At 42.4% G+C, this 20,710-nt stretch overlaps 1 protein-coding gene and 1 long non-coding RNA gene across 3 annotated transcripts in view; one reads left to right on the forward strand and one right to left on the reverse strand.

The window, feature by feature from the left end:
- Positions 1 to 16,884, forward strand: part of LOC131480530 (uncharacterized) — a 100,323-nt gene extending 83,439 nt beyond the window's left edge. The window contains exon 4 of one of the 2 annotated variants that reach the window (XR_009245592.1): positions 16,759 to 16,884. This is a non-coding gene — a long non-coding RNA (uncharacterized LOC131480530). The remainder of the gene's footprint in view (positions 1 to 16,758) is intronic. The other variant, XR_009245593.1, reaches the window with a different exon arrangement.
- A 68-nt stretch (positions 16,885 to 16,952) lies between these two features.
- On the reverse strand, positions 16,953 to 18,644 carry C2CD4A (C2 calcium dependent domain containing 4A). The gene is made up of 2 exons (XM_004578025.2): positions 18,556 to 18,644; positions 16,953 to 18,131 (listed from the first exon to the last, which is right to left on the reverse strand). Exon 2 carries the CDS (start codon positions 18,086 to 18,088, stop codon positions 16,970 to 16,972), a length of 1,119 nt encoding a protein of 372 aa, XP_004578082.2. The 5' UTR covers positions 18,089 to 18,131; positions 18,556 to 18,644; the 3' UTR covers positions 16,953 to 16,969.
- Positions 18,645 to 20,710: the final 2,066 nt, after the last annotated feature.

Genomic DNA, 20,710 nt, shown 5'->3' on the forward strand with positions numbered 1-20,710 from the left:
GATGGAGGGCAGGGCAGGGTTACTTCTCCTCCCTAAACCAGGCGCCTGCAGGGGCCACCTGGGGGCTCATTAGGAGGCTGCCTACAAGTGCTGGAAAGCTGTGTTGGTCTTCCCTCCCTCCAGCGCAGCCCTCCCTCCCTCAGAACTCCTGAGGGCCACTCCCGTCTGCCCGGTAGCACACCTTCTACACCTGACTCTGCATGGAAAAGTCAGATGAGGCTAATCTTCTGTCCTGTGGCTACTCCACTTCCCACCCAGCTCCTTAACCACCTGGGAAGGCAGCAGAGGACGGCCCAAAGCCTTGGGACCCTACACCCACATGGGAGATGCAGAAGCAGCTCCGGGCTCCTGGCTTTGGATCTGCCCAACTCTGGCTGCTGCGGACATTTGGGGAGTGAACCAATGGATGAGAGATCTCTCTTTTCTTCTCAAAATCTGCCTTTCAAATAAGAATTTTTAAAAGAGGAGGGAACTGGGCCCGGCGGCGTGGCCTAGCGGCTAAAGTCCTCGCCTTGAAAGCCCCGGGATCCCATATGGGCGCCCGTTGTAATCCCGGCAGCTCCACTTCCCATCCAGCTCCCTGCTTGTGGCCTGGGAAAGCAGTTGAGGACAGCCCAATGCATTGGGACACTGCACTGATTTTCCTTAAACTTACAGTGTGGTTTGTGGACATCTGGTTTTTAGGTTATACAGTGTGATTTTGTCCCATTTTCACCTTACAATCATGTGCTCAATCACCTGTTAGGTAATGGCCGCTCAGAAACATTCAAGAATCTGGAAAATAAACATTGACAATTATGAGACAAGTTTAATTAATGGTGTTATACAAAGGAATTAGACGATATGTCAGAACAATGACTCGGGATTCTCTAGGCTTGCATCAGAAAGCATGACCCAGTGGCTCACTCAATCTATGTCAGATAGCTTTGTGTTATTCTTTTTATTGCTTTGAAATAGGTGGTCTTATCTCACCCCCACACTGGAACCTAAGTGCAACATAAAAACTTGCAATAGGCTGTTGCTTAATTCAGGAAAAGCAAAAACATCCACATATGCAAACGTTTTTCTCCTAGCCACAAACACTTCTAGAATTACAGAAACATAATCTTGAGAAACTTTCCCATTGAGTATAGGGTTACTGGATTAAGACTGTTATTACAAGTGGGTAGTAATATAAGAAGAAATGAATAATAGTTGATAATAATACTTAGTAGAAAACTGTTGGGTGCTTTCTGTTAGCAATGAAAATTTAGTATATATGGGTTTGTAGATTTAAAGATTGAAACCTCTAACTATTCCAAAGCAAAGAAGTTAAATATTAGCATTGGTGGTGAGAAGTTAGGCTTTCACAGGCAATTGGTCTTCAGTGTGAGTACTCTCGTTGAGTTCTTACCTAGAGCATGGCTTAACTTTTTCATGTTTATATAAAAAGAACAGTCTATATAATTTGGACTTTCATTGTCCACTATTCTGATTAATCTGCTTTATCTATGGATAAGTCTTTTGACCATAGGATTCTTGGAAATTTTTTTATACAGTGCCAATATTCTTACATCTGGATTTGACTGTATTCTTTTAAATTTGTTGTTATTTTTTATAATATGGCACAACTAGTCATTTCTATTTTAACTTAAACTTTCCTCTTTTTTCTTATTATGTAAAGTTGCCTTTGTGTTTTTGCTAAAGGACTGGAGCTTATGACCTAGTGTCTTATGTCCTACTTTTCCAGACTGACAGCAGGGAGCAGGATCAGAAGTTGACCAGTTGGAGCTTGAACAGTCACCCATATGGGATGCCAGTGCCAAAAGCAGAAGCTTAACCTATCATACCACAGCACTGGCCTCTCCATCAAGATTTCGAAGTTGATTAGAGAAAAAGTTCAAGCAATTACTTTTACACAGATTGATTCCTAATCTAGAGACTTACAGCCATTAGTTCTTAGAGTCAGCTAGTATTGCAGACTTGTAAAGTCTATACCTCCGTTTTTGCTTTATGGGCTACTTCCATATATATTCAACAGGGAAAAGACAGTATAGGACAGAACATAGGACAGAAAACTTTCTATATGTCAACAAACAAGAACAAAAGCTAAGTAAACAGAATAACAATAAAGTTCATGATAACAATGTATACCTTCAAGACAAAAGATCCAGTGGCTTTAGGTCCAGACCTAAGTCTAATCATTTACCAAATGTGCACTTCTAAACCTAGAGGGTTGATTAATAAAAAAAACCCTAAGCTTTGCAATCTTCTATGAAGACCTTCTTGCTTCTAATTTACACTAAAACCTCAATGAAACTAGTCAATAACTCAGATAGTTGAGATTGACTCGCCCAGCATCTGAAGGACAAATGGGAGCTTAGGTATGCATAACAGTGAGGTGCTCTGAAAGATTCCTGGAACACTACTAAGACAGTCTTAGCCAAATTAGAGAAATAAAGAGTTCCACTCAGCACAAAAGTTTCAGAACAAACTACTAGTCTGAGTTTTTGCCTACTGTGACAAGAGTGGTCAGGTATGTTGCTTGTGAGCAGAGCAGTCCACTGTGGTAAACAAGGACGTTGGAGGAGCACGGAATTCAGAAACCAAAGATTATTTTAAAGACTTCAGTGTGTTGCTGTTATCTGCTGAAGCACAATTGCTCTCTGGGACTGTTGATTGGCCAACTCTCAGAGGCATGTCTGTTGAAATGAATCCATCCTTGACAGGCTGACCGATAGAAGTGTCAACATGAATTACATGACTTTCAAAAGCAAGGACACTGAAGGAAGTTGTTGATCAATGGAGTCAGTTTAAAATCAGGTTTGATGATATTTTGTTGCCATGGTTACATAACAGTGAGTTGTTAAGTTAGCACAAACTTGCTGATATGTCTTAGTCTGAGCTCTAGATCTGTTTTGAACTATGCTCCTTGTTAACTTTGTGACATTTCTTAAGGAAGCCACTTAAGTTTAATAAAATTAAGGTACTTCCTTTATGAAAGTATTAGTAATACCTAGCTCCGGGATTATTCTTAAGATTAAATGTTACTATTGTGAAAACTCTAAAGTGTAAAACATCCTGAAAATATAAAACATTGTTGGGATCATCATAAACTTGATAATACAGTACAATGGACAACGGTGGTGGTGGTGGTGGCAGCAATTCTGGCTTCAGCCAGGGGAAGTAAATGGCTTTACCCAGAGGATGCTGCTCCCTGCTTTTCCAGCTTGGCCATGGCAGTCATGTTTGCCACCTTGGTGTTGCTGCCCACCGCCGTGCTCATCTTCTTTCTCCATGTGGCACATTATAGCATTTGATGAGCTGAAGATCAATTACAAGGATCCTGTAGGACCAGTATAATACCCTGAATCCTCTTGTATTTCCAGAGTTTCTTGTCCATACTTTCTTCTGTGTAACATTTCTTTGTGTAACACTAAGTCTCAAAATTCCCCTCCTGGCATACCACTATATTTGGACGGATATGAGTAGACTACTGATGAGTGCTCTGGGACTCTAGGACCCCACAGACATCATGAATGTAGATATTTCAGCATGTTGTCAGAAAGAAGGATGGGGCCAATTAGCTTTTTTCTTATCTTCTAGTGTTTGTTTTTCACTATGCTCTATGTTTTGGTGAGCTGTTAAAACAACACACAAATTGGTCCAGTAAAGTACATTCAAAAAAAAAAAAAAAAAAAACACATGAAAGGATTCTTTCCAGCAAGATCATGTTTCCAACAGTAGCCTATGGAAGCTGATAAGTTACTTTTTTAAAAAAAAAAAATCTTTTTGAAAGACAGATATACAGAGAGGAGGAGAGACAGAGAGGAAGATCTTCATCCGATGGTTCACTCCCCAAGCGGCCGCAACGACTGGAGCTGAGCCAGTCTGGAGCCAGGAGCCAGGAGCTCTTCTGGGTCTCCCATGCAGGTGCAGGGTCCCAAGGCCCTGGGCCATCCTCGACTGCTTTCCCAGGCCACAAGCAGGGAGCTGGATGGGAAGCGGGGCCTGCCGAGATTACAGCCGGCGACCATATGAGATCCTGGCGTGTGCAAGGTGAGGACTTTAACCACTATGCTATCGTGCCGGGCCTTGATAAGTTACTTTAAAATGACTCCTTATATTTGAAATGTTGCCACAGTTTTGACTTGTGGGAAGACTTTTTATATGCTACACGTGGATATAGAATTGAATAGAATTAAGGATAAGTTAATATAAAATGATCACCTCTGGTGTTGACAGATTTGAACCTGCATTCTTTAAGGAACAGCTGTAGTTCTCTGATTGTATCAACTGCTGACTGTCCTTAGTCCATTGGAAGCTTTTCTTTATTACAGAAACTTGTAGGGCTTACTTTGGTTTCATTTAAATGCCACCTGATTATAAATTAACTGTAGATATCAGGTGCTTTTGATGAATTTAAAATGTATGTCTGACTTGTGGAAAACTTCATAGGTTTCCTCATCGATACCGTTAGATGTTTATATGTACATTTACAAAAATAAGAAGATTGGGATATTTTTCCCTTTGACTTGAGTATTATTCTTGTCTGTTGCACAAATGGGAGATATTCCCATAATTTCATTAAAGTAATATACTTGCTCTAATTCTTCAGCATATGTGAACATGATACAAAAATGTATGCTGAATTATTTGTGAAGAATGCATTTAAAGCTATTTAAATGTGTTTTTATTTGTAAAACATTAGCAAGAAATTGGTTATGCTTACTGTCCTAATCTAGTGGTAAAAATATTCTTAATAATTTGCAAATATGTTAGCTATTCAAAATGGAATGAGAGAAAGCAATATAATCTTGCTGCTGTTCCTTTAATGCAATGCAATAAAACTCTGAAATCAAGACTTAAAAATATGATACAATGACATGTAAACTCTAAAATTATAAAAAAATTAAAAATAAGTATTATATTGCCTTTTTTATTATTTGGTAGTTTTCAGCCTTTATATCACAGCTATTTGTTGGTATCTCTGTATGATTTATTCCAGAACCTTGCACACACATCAAAATCTAAAAATGTTCACATCTCTTATCTAACATGGCCTGGGGTTTGCACACTAACCCATGTGTATCTTCCTATATACTTTAAATCATCTGTAGAGTACTTAAAATACCCTAATACAATTCAAATGCTAAGCAGATCTATTGAGGTTTTATGCTGTATTGTTCAGAAAAATATCTGTCCAGTACAGTCATGATTTGGGGGTGGGATGAATACTTTTAATCTGTGGTTGGCTGAATCCACAGATGTGGAATGCACTGGTATGGTGAACCAACTATATTTCTCTTGTACCCTAATTCTGGAGTCCCATGCTAATCTTTCCTCCAAGAAAGTATCTGACTACTCAAGCCTTTATTGAGTCTCTCTCTTTTTTTTAAATTTTTGACATTTATCATCTTTACTGTAAAAATTAGCTCTTCCATCTTGATTTATTCACTGCAATTTCTGTTTGTCAGTCTAATCTGACTAGCATATTTAAGGAATCTTGTCTTCATTAATCTTCATTAACACCATTAAATAGCAGAGCCGGAGAATTCGCAATAGCACACCTACTGACCTGCATGCGGCCAATCCCTCAGGACTGTGTCCTCCCAAGCCCAGAGGTTATGCTAAAATTCTTTTCATGTTGTCCTGCAGTTCAATGGTATTACACCTGAGATAAAACCAAATGGCTATGCTGGACCTACTCTAACCTCATTTTCCAGAAGAAGACATTTAAGTACCAAATAGAAAGTGGCTTGTTCAAGGGGTACAAAGTCAAAATTAGAACTTGGGTCCCTAATTCCTCATCATTCATCTTCCTCCAGGGTCACTCAGCATGCTGAGTTGTTACCATGAGCAAGTTGCCTGGCTCAGTTGCTCTAGTCATTCTGAGTGCTCATCAAATACCTTTGCTCATCTTTGTCAGGGCTGCATTTTCTCAGGTATTTGGAAAGCAGAGCATTTCCACGACACTGTTGACATTGTAAGTTAGTATTGTTGGCTCTCCTTAGGTGGCACTCAATTCATGACTGTGTATCATCTGGAGTTTCCATTCTAATCTGTATTCTTCTTTCTTTTTTTAAAATTCGTTAATTACATTGTATTATGTGACACAGTTTCATAGGTACTTGGATTCTCCCCACCCCTCCCCAAACCCTCCCACCATGTTGAGTTCCTCCACCTTGTTGCATAACCACAGTTCAAGTTCAGTTGAGATTCCCCCATTGCAAGCATATACCAAACATAGAGTCCAGCATCTTATTGTCCAGTCAAGTTCAACGGCTTCTTAGGTATACCCTCTCTGGTCTGAAGGCAGAGCCAGCAGAGTATCATCCTGATCAATTAAAAGCTCCAACATACCATCAGCAAAAATTTACATCATTATGGAATTAATTGACATAGTAATGAGTAACCAATATGTTAAAAATAAATGCGAGTTCTTAACCACCTTATGTGACCACCTCATTGACATTTCAATTTTAGTTTATACACAACATATAACATATATAACTTAACATACCACCCTGAACGCGCCCGATCTCGTCTAATCTGTATTTTTCAAACTCTTTTTTCTTCTACAGTGAGGACGACTAAGGATATCTCAATCTGCTACTGTGTATGCCCCACTACCCCTACCTCAAAGCTTGATAATCTACATGGATCATACATATGGAATTGCAGTGGCACAAAACCAACATGTTTACAAATGGTATTGAAAGGGCCAATGTTGTGGCATAAGGGACTAGGATGCTGCTTTACAAACTGGCATCCCATATCACTGTGCCAGTGCCAGTCTGGCCTGCTTCACTTCCAATCCAGCTCCATCCTAATGCGCCTAGCAGTCGAGTTCCTGCCCCTAGATGAGAGATCAGATGTGTTTCTAGATTCCTGGCTTTGACCTGGCTGTGGTGACCTTTTGGAGAGTGAACCAGTGGATGGAAGATCTTTTTCTCTTGATTTCTCTCTTATTATCTCTCTATATATATATCTATATCTATATCTATATATCTATATCTATATCTATAGATATAGATATATAGATATATATAGATATAGATATGTTAGGTAGAGATAGGAAAGGGGGAGAAAAATTTCTTTACCTTCATCCTATGTCCGTGGGTAGAAAGAACGTACCTCTTCCTTGAGCCTTGGAAGGGGAGTGGTTACAGGATACCACTCTCTGTTGCCAGGGGAAGGAAGTACAACCTGGACCAGGAGCCTTTTGACTGGTAACCAGGCTGACTGTATTACATAGTGTGGCAGTGGATGGGGGAGCATGGCTGCCAATTCCTGAGTCCAAGCCTGCTACCTGCCTGTTCCATTTCATTCCCTCCTGAGCTTTCCAATCTATATTAAGGGTTGCTGATCAGATTAAAATTTTTAAAGATTGATTTTATTTTTATTAGAAAGCCAGACAAAGAGAAGGAGAGACTGAGAGAAAGATCTTCCATCTGCTGGTTCACTCCCCAAGTGGCCGCAATGGCCAGAGTTGAGCTACTCAAAGCCAGGAGCCTCCCCAAGGTCTCCTATGCAGGTTCAGGGCCCAAGGCTTTAGACAATCCTCTACTGCTCTCCCATGCCACAGTCAGGGAGCTGGATGGGAAAGTGGAGCAGCCAGGACACAAACAGCATCCATATGTGTTTCTAGCACATGCAAGGCAAGGATTCAGCCACTGGGCCATTGTGCCCATATAAAATCTTTAAAATGTACATACATATGTATATATATGTACATATTGGACAAGCACACTGATGTTATTCATGAAGAAAATATAATTTCAAAAGGATAAGTCTCAAAACACTTTTGCATGAAGTTATTTTCTTTCCAACAATTTAAGAAAATTTATCTTTTTTGGTTCTTTTTTCTTTTCTCCCCTTTTTTAACTGCAATACAAATCACATGTTCACTTTTTGGGGGTGGTTGTTGTAAAGACATGGGAGAGGGGATTGATAAGGAAGGGAACTCTGCTTGGCAGGGGCCAGCTCCCCAAGTCCTTTCAGATGGAGGTCCTAATGTCTACGCATCCACAATAGCAACAGCTGGTCCACACGGAGCAGTCAAACCATGCTCCTTCCCCACTTGCTGTGATCACTGTGTCTTCTATGAACACACCCCCTTCTTCAAAAAGGTTTATTAAATGTAAGGTGTTTCTCCATCTCTGTCGGCAGCCCTTTCCCCCAGTTTCATTTAGTAAGGGGAAAGGTAACCAACCACAAGACTCAATTTATTAGTGTGTCCATGAGACTCAATTTAGTAGTGTGTCTTGGGGCCTGTAACAATGTTTGTAGTCTTTAGTGCTGACATCTCATTACTTAGAATTTATTCTCAGAAAAACATTTTTTGGGTCCAGTGTGATAGCCTAATGTCTAAATCCTCACCTTGCATGTGCCAGGATCTCGTACGGGCATTGGCTCATGTCCCTGCTGCTCCACTTTCCCAACTCCTTGCTTGTGGCTTGGGAAAGTACTAGAGGATGTCCCGAAGCCTTGAGACCCTGCATCAATGTGGGAGACCTGGAAATTGCTCCTGGCACCTAGCTTCGGATCGGCTCAACTCCAACTGTTGAGATCGCTTGGGGAGTGAATCAGTGGATAGAAGATTTTTGTCTCTCCTTCTCTCTGTAAATCTGACTTTTCAATTAAAATACATAAATCTCTAAAACAGAAAAGAAAAACATTTTTTAAATTAAATAATAATAATGTTACAAGAGAAAGGTTGCAAGATTGCAACAGGAAAATAATTTTAAGAATCATATGCCTACCTCAAGGGCTATGGTATCTAACGATAATAACAACAATAACAGCTCTCAAATTATAAGCATATGCAAAAACCAGAAAACAGAATGGTAAGGGTAGGTATTCGGTGCAGTAGTTAGGCCACTACGTCCTATCAGAGTGCTTGGATTGAGTCCTGATCCACTTCTGACTGCAGGGTCTTGCTAATGCACACCCAGGGAGGCAGCTGATGATGTTTCAACTACTTAGGTCTCTGCTTTCCATGTGGGACCTGGGTTGAGTTCATGCTCCTGGTCCAGTCTTGGCTGGGCATTTGGGGAATGAACCAGCAGATAAGAGTTTTTCCTCTTTCTCTCTATCGTTTTTAAACAAATTGGAATGAAGAAAAGAAACAGAAAATGTGAGGTAAGAAAGAAGGAAAAAAGGAATGAAGAGATAGACATCCAACCTTTGACATTGTCCTTCTAGACAGAAAAGAAAACAAAATGGTGTGTATTATTTTGGGACAATATTAATATAGGTGTATTTATGAATAAAAAGTAAGAAATAGTGGGAAAAATAATTTAGAGCTGAGTGGCAGGAGAAAGATTGTGTTTAGCAATACTCATTTTTCAGATGTCCTTTCTTAAAAGAATAATTTTAGGTCCACCAGAGTAATTACTATCATGGCATATCAAAGCAGATGGAGCACTAGTTTGTGACTCAGCATAAATCTGGAAAACCCTTCCACTCTGTAGTCTATTTCATCTATGAAATAAGAATGCTGAGCAGGTGACTTCTAATGGGACACTGCTGGGGCTGACCATATCCCACACTGGAGTATACCTGGTACTCTGCTTTCCATCTAGCTTCCTGCTAGTGTGCAGACAGGCAACAGATGATAACTCAAGTAACTGGTACCTGTGTGTGGGACCTGAATTGAGCTTTGAACTCCCAGCTGTGGCTCATCCCCGCCTTGGCAGTTGCAGGTATCAAGGGAGTAAGCCTGTGGATGAAAGCACTCCCTGTGTGTCTATCTCTGTCTTTTTGTCATTGAAATCCTTGTTTATAGTACTTTTGTGTTATGACTGTGAAAACTTGCATTTAGTGTAACCTTGTCTAACTCTTAGATATAAGGATGCAGCTGTGAGTTAAGCATCCATGAAACATGCTAGAAATTTGGGGGATAGTTCCAATAACAACATCTATTTTGAAAAAGTAAAAAAATGGAACCACTATTTATTGAGTGGTCCTTTGTACCAGCTATCATGATGTCTTCTATCCTCAAAAGAATGTACTGGGACCAGCATTATGCTTCAGTGGGTTAAAGCATTGATTGTAATGCTGGCATCCTGTATCAGAGTGCTGATTTGAGACCTAGTTGCTACACCTCAGATCTACTTCCCTGCTAATGTTCCTGGAATAGCAGCAGAAGATGGCCCATGTGCCTGAACCCCCCGCCACCCATGTAGGAGACCCCTGGAGTGCCAGGCTCTTGGCTTTAGCCCCACCAAGCACCAGTTGTTATGACTGGGGGAGTGAACCAGCAGGTGAAAAATAAAATAAGAAAAGGAAAAAATCTCATGTGGTAGCCTACCCATCTCTACTGATGGATCAATGGCATTTAGACAAGTTAACTGATATGACCAGAAGACCCAGAGTATGAATGGTAGCTGATACTGGAAGCCACAGTTCCCTAGTTTTGAACTTAAACTCTTCCTTCATAACCAACACATTCAGGCTTGCTACCAAATGCTACCAGATTTGGAGGTGGATTGTGCCTTTGACTACTGCCTGCTGGAAACTGACTTTACAGCAGAGTGCTAGCTCTGATGTCAACAGTTCACATGTCTGCTCCAGCAGCTGCAAGGGATACAGAAAGGAAAGGAGGGAGTGTCAGCTGCTTGAGTGCTGTCTATGAACTGACCTGGGAAAAGAGTAAGAAGACCTCTAGGCCCCGCCACTCTTCAGGCTTTTCTCCAGTGGTGTGATTATTATCTCCTTTCATTGACTCACAGAATTTGATCCCATCCTATGAAGATCTCTTATATCCATATAGGTTCTAACCAACTAAATTCATATCTTTTTAGAAAGAAGAATCACTCTTGGGGAACTCTAATGCTATTGAATCAGCACTGATGATTTAAAAGCTGGCACTTTCAGGGCTTTTAATGACCCAGGTATTATGAATAGCTCTTATCCAAGATAAAGATGGCATTAATTTGAAATTGTGTCCCAAATATGGTCTTTGCCTAATTGCTACTGTTAATTTTTAATTATTAGATTAAAACTGTGGTCAAAAATCTTTTCTGGAGAAATCTTTAATTCTTTATTTTCAATGGATGTATCACCAGAATGAATTCATGCCTCATTCATTAACCTTTGTGCACGTGCCTTATGTGTGTAAACTGCATACCCGACTCCTTTCTGGGTACAGACTTGTCAGGGATTTCACCCACCCAAGCCTTGTAACAGTCCTGTGTTGTGGGCTCCAACAATAGCTGCACTGGAAGGATGGCTCTAATGTTCAGAAACTTTTGCTAGCATGCTGGTAATGAATGTTGATCCTTGAGCTGCAGGCTCTTCCGTCCTGACCTTTGCCATGGCCAGAACTTCATACATTACTTTGTGCTCACAAAATGAGGGAACTTAGGCAGCAACTCGGAACCTGCGAGTTCTTTTCAATAAGACATGCCATTAGTGAAGAGGTAGAGCAAATAGAGCTCCCAGACATTATGGGCGGGAAAGTAAGTAAAACACTCGGGGTAAGGGTTTCTCAGTTTCTGTAAAAGATAAACACATCTATTATATGGTGATTCTGCTGTTTTATTCTAGGTATTTCTTCTAAAGAAATGAAGACATTTGCATCAAGTCTTGGACATGAATATTCACATCAGTTTCACTCATGATGGCTCCAAACTGAAAATAGTCAAAATATTCATCAGTAGGTGAGTAGATACTGAATTCTGGGGTTGAGCTTTTAAGTGGGGGTCCACTTCCCTTGCTTAAGCTTGGTGCATACTACGACATATATATAGAGGTGAGTAGCCCTATATCATTCTTACATTAAAAAAAAAAACTAAGATGAACACAGTGAAAAGTCCATGTAGTGTTTTGGACTCTTCAGAGATTGGAAGCAGTAGGACAAACCACTGCCCTAAAATCCAGAGTGACAAGTGAATATGGAGAATCAAGCTAAGGTTAGCTTATCTGGGATAGAAGCTTCTGGAAGTACAAGCTGATGGAAATGCTGAAATGGTCATTTGGGCAAGTTAGCTGGAAGCTGAGCATGGACTCATGTGAGCCTGAGAGGTTCCTGGAATCTGCATTCTGAGTGTGTGCATTGGAGGGCTAATAGAGGACACCCTAAACAGATGTTTATCTGCAGGAACCCTACTAAATCTTTATGGTGAGGAACTAAGAAACACCTGAGGGCACCACTGTGAAGTGCTCCCAGGGCACTCTCCACAGTGGGAGAGAGGACTTTATACCAGAGCATTACTGAGGTGAAGAGTGTTTGTTGAACGCCAGTCTGTCTTTCACGTAGGGGGAAACAGTTAAGAAGCATTTGTGAGAGACTGGGGACAAAGACCTGCTATGGCTTGCTGGTGGAGCAAGCTGAGCCTCCTTCTTTAGTGCTGGCATCCCATATAGGTGCCAGTTCCTGTCCTGGCTGCTCTACCTCTAATCCAGCTCCCTGCTGGTGGCCTGGGAAGGCAGTGAAGAATGGTCCAGGTGCTTGGGCCCTGTTGCCCACATGGGAGACCCAGAAGAAGCTCCTAACTCCTTGCTTTCAATTGGCCCGTCTTGGCTGTTGTGGTCATTTAGTAAACCAGCAGGTGAAAGAACCTCTGTCCCTTTTCTCTCTCTCTGTAACTCTGCTATTCCAATAAAAATAAATCTTAAAAAAAAAGTTCACTAGTAGACCAAAACTTAATCATGGGATTAGCGACAGCTTCTCCTCCCCAGTATTTATCAGTGCATTGAGAGCACTTGTAAGAGCTCCAAGGCAAACTTCTACTTTTTTCATTAATCAGTTATTTATTTGTTTTTCATAATTTCACATTTTTCATGATATATACCCAGAAGCACTGGTGATTTCTCCCACACCCTCCTCTTCCCCTCGCCACATCACGTCCCCTTATTATCTTCTCCCCAAATTTATTAAAATAGCATGTTAATTCGCTTCACAGTCATAAGCTCAACTCTGTGATATATAAAGGTATCATGACACAGCAAATAGATGAAAAAGAAAAAACTAACATACATAAAATAAAAGTGAACCAAAATAAAAATGGAAATCCTATTGTTCACAACAAAATGGAACCAGACACTTGTATTGAAGAAACTGTTCTTGAGGAAATAGAAACATATAGAAGGGATAAAAATAAGCCAAGGGAATCGGAGCCAGATTCATTGTATATGCATTCTGCAAATATTAGAACAACCACTACAGGCATTTTAAAGAAAAGCATAGTTGACAATAGTAAGAGAGAAGAGAAAGTGGGAGAATATAAAAACCAGAAAAAAATAGAAAAATAGGGAAAGGGGGAAAAAAGAAGTAAATACCAAGGGAGGAATAGAAAACAGTGACAAATAGCAGAATGAATAACAAGAATTTTGGTTTAGAAGCTGATGTTGCGGCACAGCTCATCAAACTGCTGCCGACAACTTAGGCATCCACATCAGAGTGCTGATTCAAATCCACACTGCTTTACTTCCTATCCAGCTCTCTCGAATGCAACTGGGAAAGCAGCAAAGGATGGCCCAAGTTCTTGGGTCCCTGCACCCATGTGCGAGACTGGGATGGAGTTTCTGGCTCCAGACTTGGAGCTGACCTAAATCTGGCCGGTGGAGCAATTTGGGAGTTAACCAGCAGATGGATCGTTTCTTTCTGTATCTCTGCCTTTTATATAAAATGAAAATCAATAAATTAAAAGCTTATACTTAAAAAAATAAGCTTCTTGGCATGTTTGGGCCATTTGAAGCTAATATTTAAGTAGAGAATATATTCTTTGTAAAAGTAAATGATTTTTAAACTTTTACTCAACTAATCCTATGTAAACTATTATATTGCCTATGTGTTACATAGATTTTTTTTCACTGAGCATGTTAGGATATTTAAAATGCAGGGACAAGAAGGTACATATACTCTGTGAAAATGTGGTATTGTCCGATGAAAAACGTATTTAGAAGCAGTTGAAAACTTTTTCTCATTCTTATTTTAATCTGAAATATATTTGCCACCTTCTGCTCTGATATCTTTATTCAATTATTTTACCCTGTGAATCTTCATTACAATGTTAGTAAATATTTTTAAGAACACTGAATTTGAGGTTGGCACACTCTGCTTCAGGTCCAGTTCCTTTGCACCTGGAAAGCAGTGGACAACAGCTCAAGCACTTGGGCCCTTGCCACCAAGTGGGAGATCCAGATGGGAATTCCTGCCTTTGATCTGGCTCAGCCCTGCCTGTTGCTGTCATTTGAGGGTGTGAACCAACACGTGAAAGATCTCTGTGTATCTTTCCCTCTCTCTTTGTAACTCTTTCAAATAAATAAAGCCAAATCTAAACCAACAGGAAAAATGCTGAGTTTCAGCATAGGTTGGTTTTTAGTTGGGAAGGTCTACTAGTACAAGACAGGGCTACTGATAAACAAGTGAAGCCCACAAAGGGACAGCAAGTAAATGCCATATTTAAGTTGGCCCTTGTAAACGCTGACGCCATCACATTTGTATTACAAATACAATTTGCTAAATGTGAACAATTCAAATAGCTCAGGATTGTGAAAAAGATTTATGCAGAGTCCTCCTTTCTTGTAAGTAGAGACTAAAGGCTCATTAGACTGAAGGGTAACATAAGAGTATAATTGTTTCCAGACCCAGCTCTCTAAAACTTGCATCTGTGGTCCACTCTGTGATGACGGATGATTCTAAAAGTTCTTCTCAATTCTGAAATACCATGATTCTATGACTGATAATCCCATTTCAGTTTTTAAAACTTTTTAATCACATTATTATATAGCTTAAGCAATCACAACTTGGAATTAGTGGAGATTCAGCCTGGAAATAATGACCGTTATTTCATGGAAAATATAGGTCTTGAAATGTGTGGACTTGACTTTTTTTTTTTTTAAGTAGTGGGCATTACTATGCCTGCACACCATAATGAAGTCACAGCTACTCTTTCTGATCCAGCTCTATGCTAATGTGCCTGGGAAGACACTGGAAGATGGTCCAGGTTCTTGGGCCTTTGCCAGCCTCATAGGAAACCCAGATGGAGTTCTGTTCTGCATTTAGCCATGGCCATTTGGACAGTGAACTAGTGGACAGAAGATTTCTCTGTGTCTTCTTGTTTCTGTTGTTCAGCCTTCCAAACAAATAAGCTTTAATTAAGAAAAAGTCTCCCTCATAAAATGACAAGTACGTTGTCTTGTGACAATACTGGCAACATGTTCTGGAGTAACGTTAAACTAAATTGAATAAGTTATTAATGCAAAATAAAGTAGTTTTACTTTAAAAATGGAAAAATGAAAACTCACAATGATGTTTCACACAGTTGTTTTTACTGCTTGCTTTTTAAAAAGCACTGCACATGCTAACTCAATAATAGTTACTCTATCAGCATCCTAAACTTATGAAGGTTATACATTTGAAGGCTGAAGAAAATAGGGGGTATGAGTAGAGTAATAGGCATGTGCTTGATCCCAATTATCTCTAAGATTCAATTCTACAAGTGTGTGAGCTTCCAGATGTGTTGGATATTGATAGATTCATTAAGTTCAGAGACATTCTTCAAGATTATTCAATGGTCTTCATTGTAAAGAGCCATCACAATAACCTACATTCCATTCAAGCCTGGGTATTGGCTGAAACTTCCAGGTCACATTTTTCATGAGCAGTCATGGATGACATGATCAACTTGCACAATGCAAACAGAAATTGCTTCTGAATCCAGACAGATCACGTGGTCACATAACGCCATAGGATAATATCTCACTTTCTCAGCTTTTCTTTAGAATACCAACGTGCATGAAAAAGGAGTGAATGGTTGGCCATGAATGTGCAGGTTGACAAAAATCATCCTTTAACATAGTGCATCCATAATGGTCAAAACCCAGAGGTAGATCAGTGTTGCGTATGCACTATAGCCCACCTGCCTGGCAGATTTGTTCATTTGGGGGCAAAAAGGCTGTCATCCCCGAGGCTGGACAGCTCCCTCCTGACAGTCCTATACTCACACGCTGAGATCAGTGCGCAAGTTATTAGCATGAGGTCATACTTTGTTCAGTTCAGCCAATTACCTTTCCACTAGGGTGAGAGCAGTGTGAACCACCAGCAGTGTCAGAGAGAGATGGCTGTCTTAATGAGATGAGCCTTTTAGACACAGTTACAGCATGTGAGTGATGAGTGGAACACTGATTGCCTAGATTGAAACATGACTCTTAAACCTAAGTAACCTCATCTGTAAGGTGGGCATGGCAGAGTTTTTAAAGAATTAAGTTAGGGGCTGGCATTGTGGTACAGTGGGAATTGCCATTCCTGCAGTGCCAGCATTCTGCATGTGTCCTGGTTGCTCCACTTCGCTCCCTGCTAGTGGCCTGAGAAAGTAGTGAAGGATGGCACCCATGGGAGACCTGGAAGAAGCTCCTGACCTCTACTGTAGCCATCAAGTTACTGAATCAGTGGGTGGAGCTTTTCCCCTGTCTCTCTCTCTCTCTAATTCTACCTTTCAAATAAATAAGATTTTTTTAAAATGAATACTTGTAAAACGATCATGCTTATTATTGAAACTTAGAGCTAAAAATTTAATTTTGATGTTACATTTTCTCCAGTGATTTTCCAGCAGGATGTTCCCAAGATTATGTTTCTGAGGTGGTAATAACTGCTTATTTACCTTCATGAGTCGTTTCACCTTTCGGCCTCATTTTCTGAGGCCGAAATGCTCTAGCATGATCTAATGGTTATTGTGAAATGAACAAACTTTAAAATGAGCTTATGAGCAAATAGACTGTCAAAACAGTCTCTAGTCCTGACATCTCATGAGGCTCATTATTCCCCAGCAGGTGCTTATGAAACACACCTTGGGAAGCACAGCTGCATTGGCTGGATGATGCTTCCGAAAGACGTCTGTGCAAAATATTACATCCTTTACTTCTGATGGTTAATCCAGGACGACCTCTGACACTGCTTGACTGAAACAACGACCTGGGTCAAAGAACCAATATGTTTATTTTGTGCAGAGTCTGAGAATTCTCTTTGGGCTCAGAGTCCTCAGAGGAGCAGCAAGGAGCCCAGCAGCAGCTCGCCCTGGCCCAGCCTGCGGCCCCGCTCCAGCCCGCGGCCTTTGTTCTCAGCCTTGATGCGCACGGCCAGGCGGCGCACCTGCTCCTCCGTGAGGCCATCAAAGCAGAAGTCCTGGTCCAGGCCGGCCTTGCGACTCTGGCCAAGCACGGCCCTGCGCTTGCGCGTGGAGTCCGGAGAATGCAGGACCAGGCTGATGCGGCAGCCAATGGTGCGGGGCTCGAGGATGCCCCCGGCCTGGCCCTCTGCTGGAAGCAGTCGGATGCGGAGGTGCCCGCTACCTGGACAGTACTCGGCGGCCAGACGCAGGGAGCAACCAGCGCGTCCCAGAGCCACGGTGCCCTCAGCTTCCAGGCACTGGGGCTGCGAGCCTGGGAGTGGCGATAGGGACTCAGGGGCTGGAAAACTGGAGTTAGCGCCTCGCTCCACGTTCTTGTTCTGGTTGGAAACGGAGTGGGCGCGGGCTGGGCCGGGGTTCCTTGGGATGCGCAGCGCTCGGCTCAGCAGCCCAGCCGGGGCATGTAGGAAGCGGCGGTCGCGGAGCCGCGGGGCGAGAGCATCCTGAGGCGGGTGGTGGCCGCCTGGGACCGCGAGGTCGGCGGTGAGCGCTGCGCTTGAGACTCGCGAGCAGTGCGGGGTCACGATGGAGGTGCCTCCTCCACCTCCTGGACTGCCGCCGCCGTAGGTGTGAGCCCGGGGGCGGAGCGCGACAGCGTCCTGGCTACCGAGGAAGAGCGACTCCTTGCGGCGGGTGTGCGGGCTCTCGAGCAGCGCGCAGAAACCATAGACGGTGCGCGTGCGGCGCAGGTGAGGCAGCGAGAGAGCAGCCTGTGAGCGCGGGTCCCAGTCTGTGCGGCCGGCGCTCTCGTCGGTCCCCGTCTCCTCACTCCAAGAATTCCGGAGCGTGGCCAAAGCCAGGCTGCGTTCGAGTCTCGGAGGGATGCAGAACTCCGGGATGCGGTCTGGGGTGAGCACGTTCACGCACGCGGGCGTGCGAATCCTGTCCGGGCGAGCCCGGCCCGAGAAAAACCCATCTCCGCTCCGCAGGAGGCGCTCGGGATTCAAGCCTAGTCGTTCCAGGCACCACATTTGGCGTCAGGTGCACAATCGCGATGACCGTGAGCTGGTCAGCCTGCAACGCACAAGCACACAGGGATTGTCATAGCGAGCCCCGCAGGATGCACTCATTTATGTCCCTTGTCTCGTGGGTCGGAGTGCCTCCTGTCTGCCGGGTGCAGGCAAACTGCACCTACCGTCTTTGTTTTTTCAGTGATTAAAAAGCTTATCCTGTCCCAACTACACGCACGTTCGAGGGACTGCTTGTTTTAAATCTCTGCAGTTTAAAGTGGAGATGACCAAAAATTAAATGTCCTAAGGGGCTTTGCATTCTTAAGGAAGTACTGCTTTCGGGTCTAACAATGAAAATTAAAATAATTGTCAACCCCTCCAGGAAACTGGGATTTTTCTCTCTCCTTGTAGACGTAAAGTCTCAGACGAATGCTCCTCCTTCCCCCCCGGGCGGGATTAAGCAAGCCCACAGACCCCCACTAACGTACCTGGGGTCTGGCGTCAGAGGGGTGTCCACAACCTTTTGCCTTGGGCAAGGAGCGGGCGGAGCCCGCTGCCCCTGAGGTTCAAAGCGCGCGCGGTAGGGTTCAGCACCCGGGTCCTAGGACAGCGGGTAGGAGCCTTTATACCCTGTGCCGCGAGCGCTGGCCAATACGCGCCAGCGGGGAGAGCTCCCTGGTAACCTGACACCAGGCCAGCCTCTTTCCTGCTGCCACGTGGCGCGGATCTGGATACTTTCTCTTGCTGCAGGTGGAAATGTTGGAAACCCCGAACAAGTTTTCCTTTCCTCACAGTTCTAAAGAGGTTTAAGTTTCGCCTTTATGGCAGCATCACTGTGAACACTGAGTGGTTACAATCACGGTGAATAAGCATAGAGGCACTCTGCATCCACCATGCAAATGATGACAAAAGTTGGGTTTGCCTCTTATCCAATACCCTTCCTCAAACCTAGCCTTCCAATTGTCCAATCTTCCGACACTCTTGGTTTTCCAGGTTTCCGTCCGGATTTTAAATGGTCTTTGTTGGTTTTGTACCACTGGGAGTTGGGTGGAATCTTAAGGGGTGCTGGAAACTTTTCATATCTGGAACCGGGTGGAGTTATAGTGCTGGGGTGTGTCATATGTCAAAGAAGACATCTAAAAAAAAAGGCGGCGTCCAGTGTGTGCTTAAGATTAGGGCACTTTATCCTAGATATGCAATATCTACAATATCAGATTGAGAAAAAAATCACAACCTGCTTCTGAAGCTGTGTGTGTTGAGCTTTGACTGAAAAAATAATACTCCTGTTAACACCTGGGCTCTTTCTTGGGAGGCACCCTGCCCACTTGGAACCTCCCGAGGCTGTGCCCACCTAAGAGAGCCTTCTCCTTCCTTTTAGAGTGAACCTGTGTTCCTTCTGTAACAGCTGCTTTCAGTCAGCTCAGGCTGAAAGAAACCTGAAGCATTTAGTTCAACATTTGGGTATGTGGTATTTCCGCTTAGGATACCATCCTGTGATTTGTCACCTCTCCAAATAATATTTAGTGAACTGAATTAATGCAAATATATGTGTAGGGGATCTATCTATCTATCACCTATCTATCATTTCCAGGGAATAAAGGCACATAAGATGATTTAATGATAGTCTGTAGAATTGTCACAAAAACGTGCAAATTCTTATTGTCATTGTCTTACAACTGACAAATACTTTGAGAGGTCCATTAACTTATCCAAACTCAGTAAGTGAAGATGGAGAATGGAGGAAATAATTACTAATGGGCATAACTAAGTTGTTTTGGGGAGTAAATGCTATAAAATATTTTTCTCTGTGCCTGGAACATAGTCAGTATTAAATATGCATAAGCAGTACTGACATTAAAATGGAATGGGAGGTTGTATAGTGGTTAAGCAAAGATGGATCTGATGCGGTACCTGACATTGCTTCCACCATGGTGGCTCACTTGGACCGCAATTAATGTATTCAACCTTTTTACACCCTAGGATCAAATGTAGAAATGATACTAATACATAACTGAAGAACCATAGAGTTGTTAGGAGTACAATGCACATGCAGAGTTCAGCCTAGAGCCTGTTGTGCATTGTCAGTTGTATTTATTTTTATTGCAGAGGAGAACAAATGCTCATTTATTCATTCATGCTGATATTTAGTGCATGCTTCCTGGATTCCTGCCTCCACACTACGCAAGAGAATCCAGGATGTACAAGGTTGGATCAGCTATGTTCCTCCATCAGAAAAGAAATACGATGATGAGGGTGAAGTAGCAGACATGAGTGAATGGTTTTGTATATATTCTTGGGGGAGAGATGGGTGGGTCTCTGTGTCTGAAGTGCCTTTGAGTAGCCACTTCTTTGTCTTGATATCTGGAGCCAGGGCTGAATCTTTGAGAGCATGATTAGCTAGTTGTATTTTTGAAGGTTCTGTGCCTGTGCTGACTCAGCTTTTCTCAGGTGACGACATACAGTTAGCACCTTGTGTGAGATCAGAGAGAGCCTGTGGTTAAAATGAAGACAGATCACAGCTCACACTCTTGAGAAGTTGGTTAAGAAGTTAAACAAATCTATTTAACATGTTTGAGTCCGAGGTGTAAGAGGGGGTTACTTTATAAAATTGTCTTAAGAGTTAAAAAGATACATGTGGAAATG

This window comes from Ochotona princeps, chromosome 6 (genome assembly GCF_030435755.1).
Source record: "Ochotona princeps isolate mOchPri1 chromosome 6, mOchPri1.hap1, whole genome shotgun sequence".
Taxonomy (NCBI): domain Eukaryota; kingdom Metazoa; phylum Chordata; class Mammalia; order Lagomorpha; family Ochotonidae; genus Ochotona; species Ochotona princeps.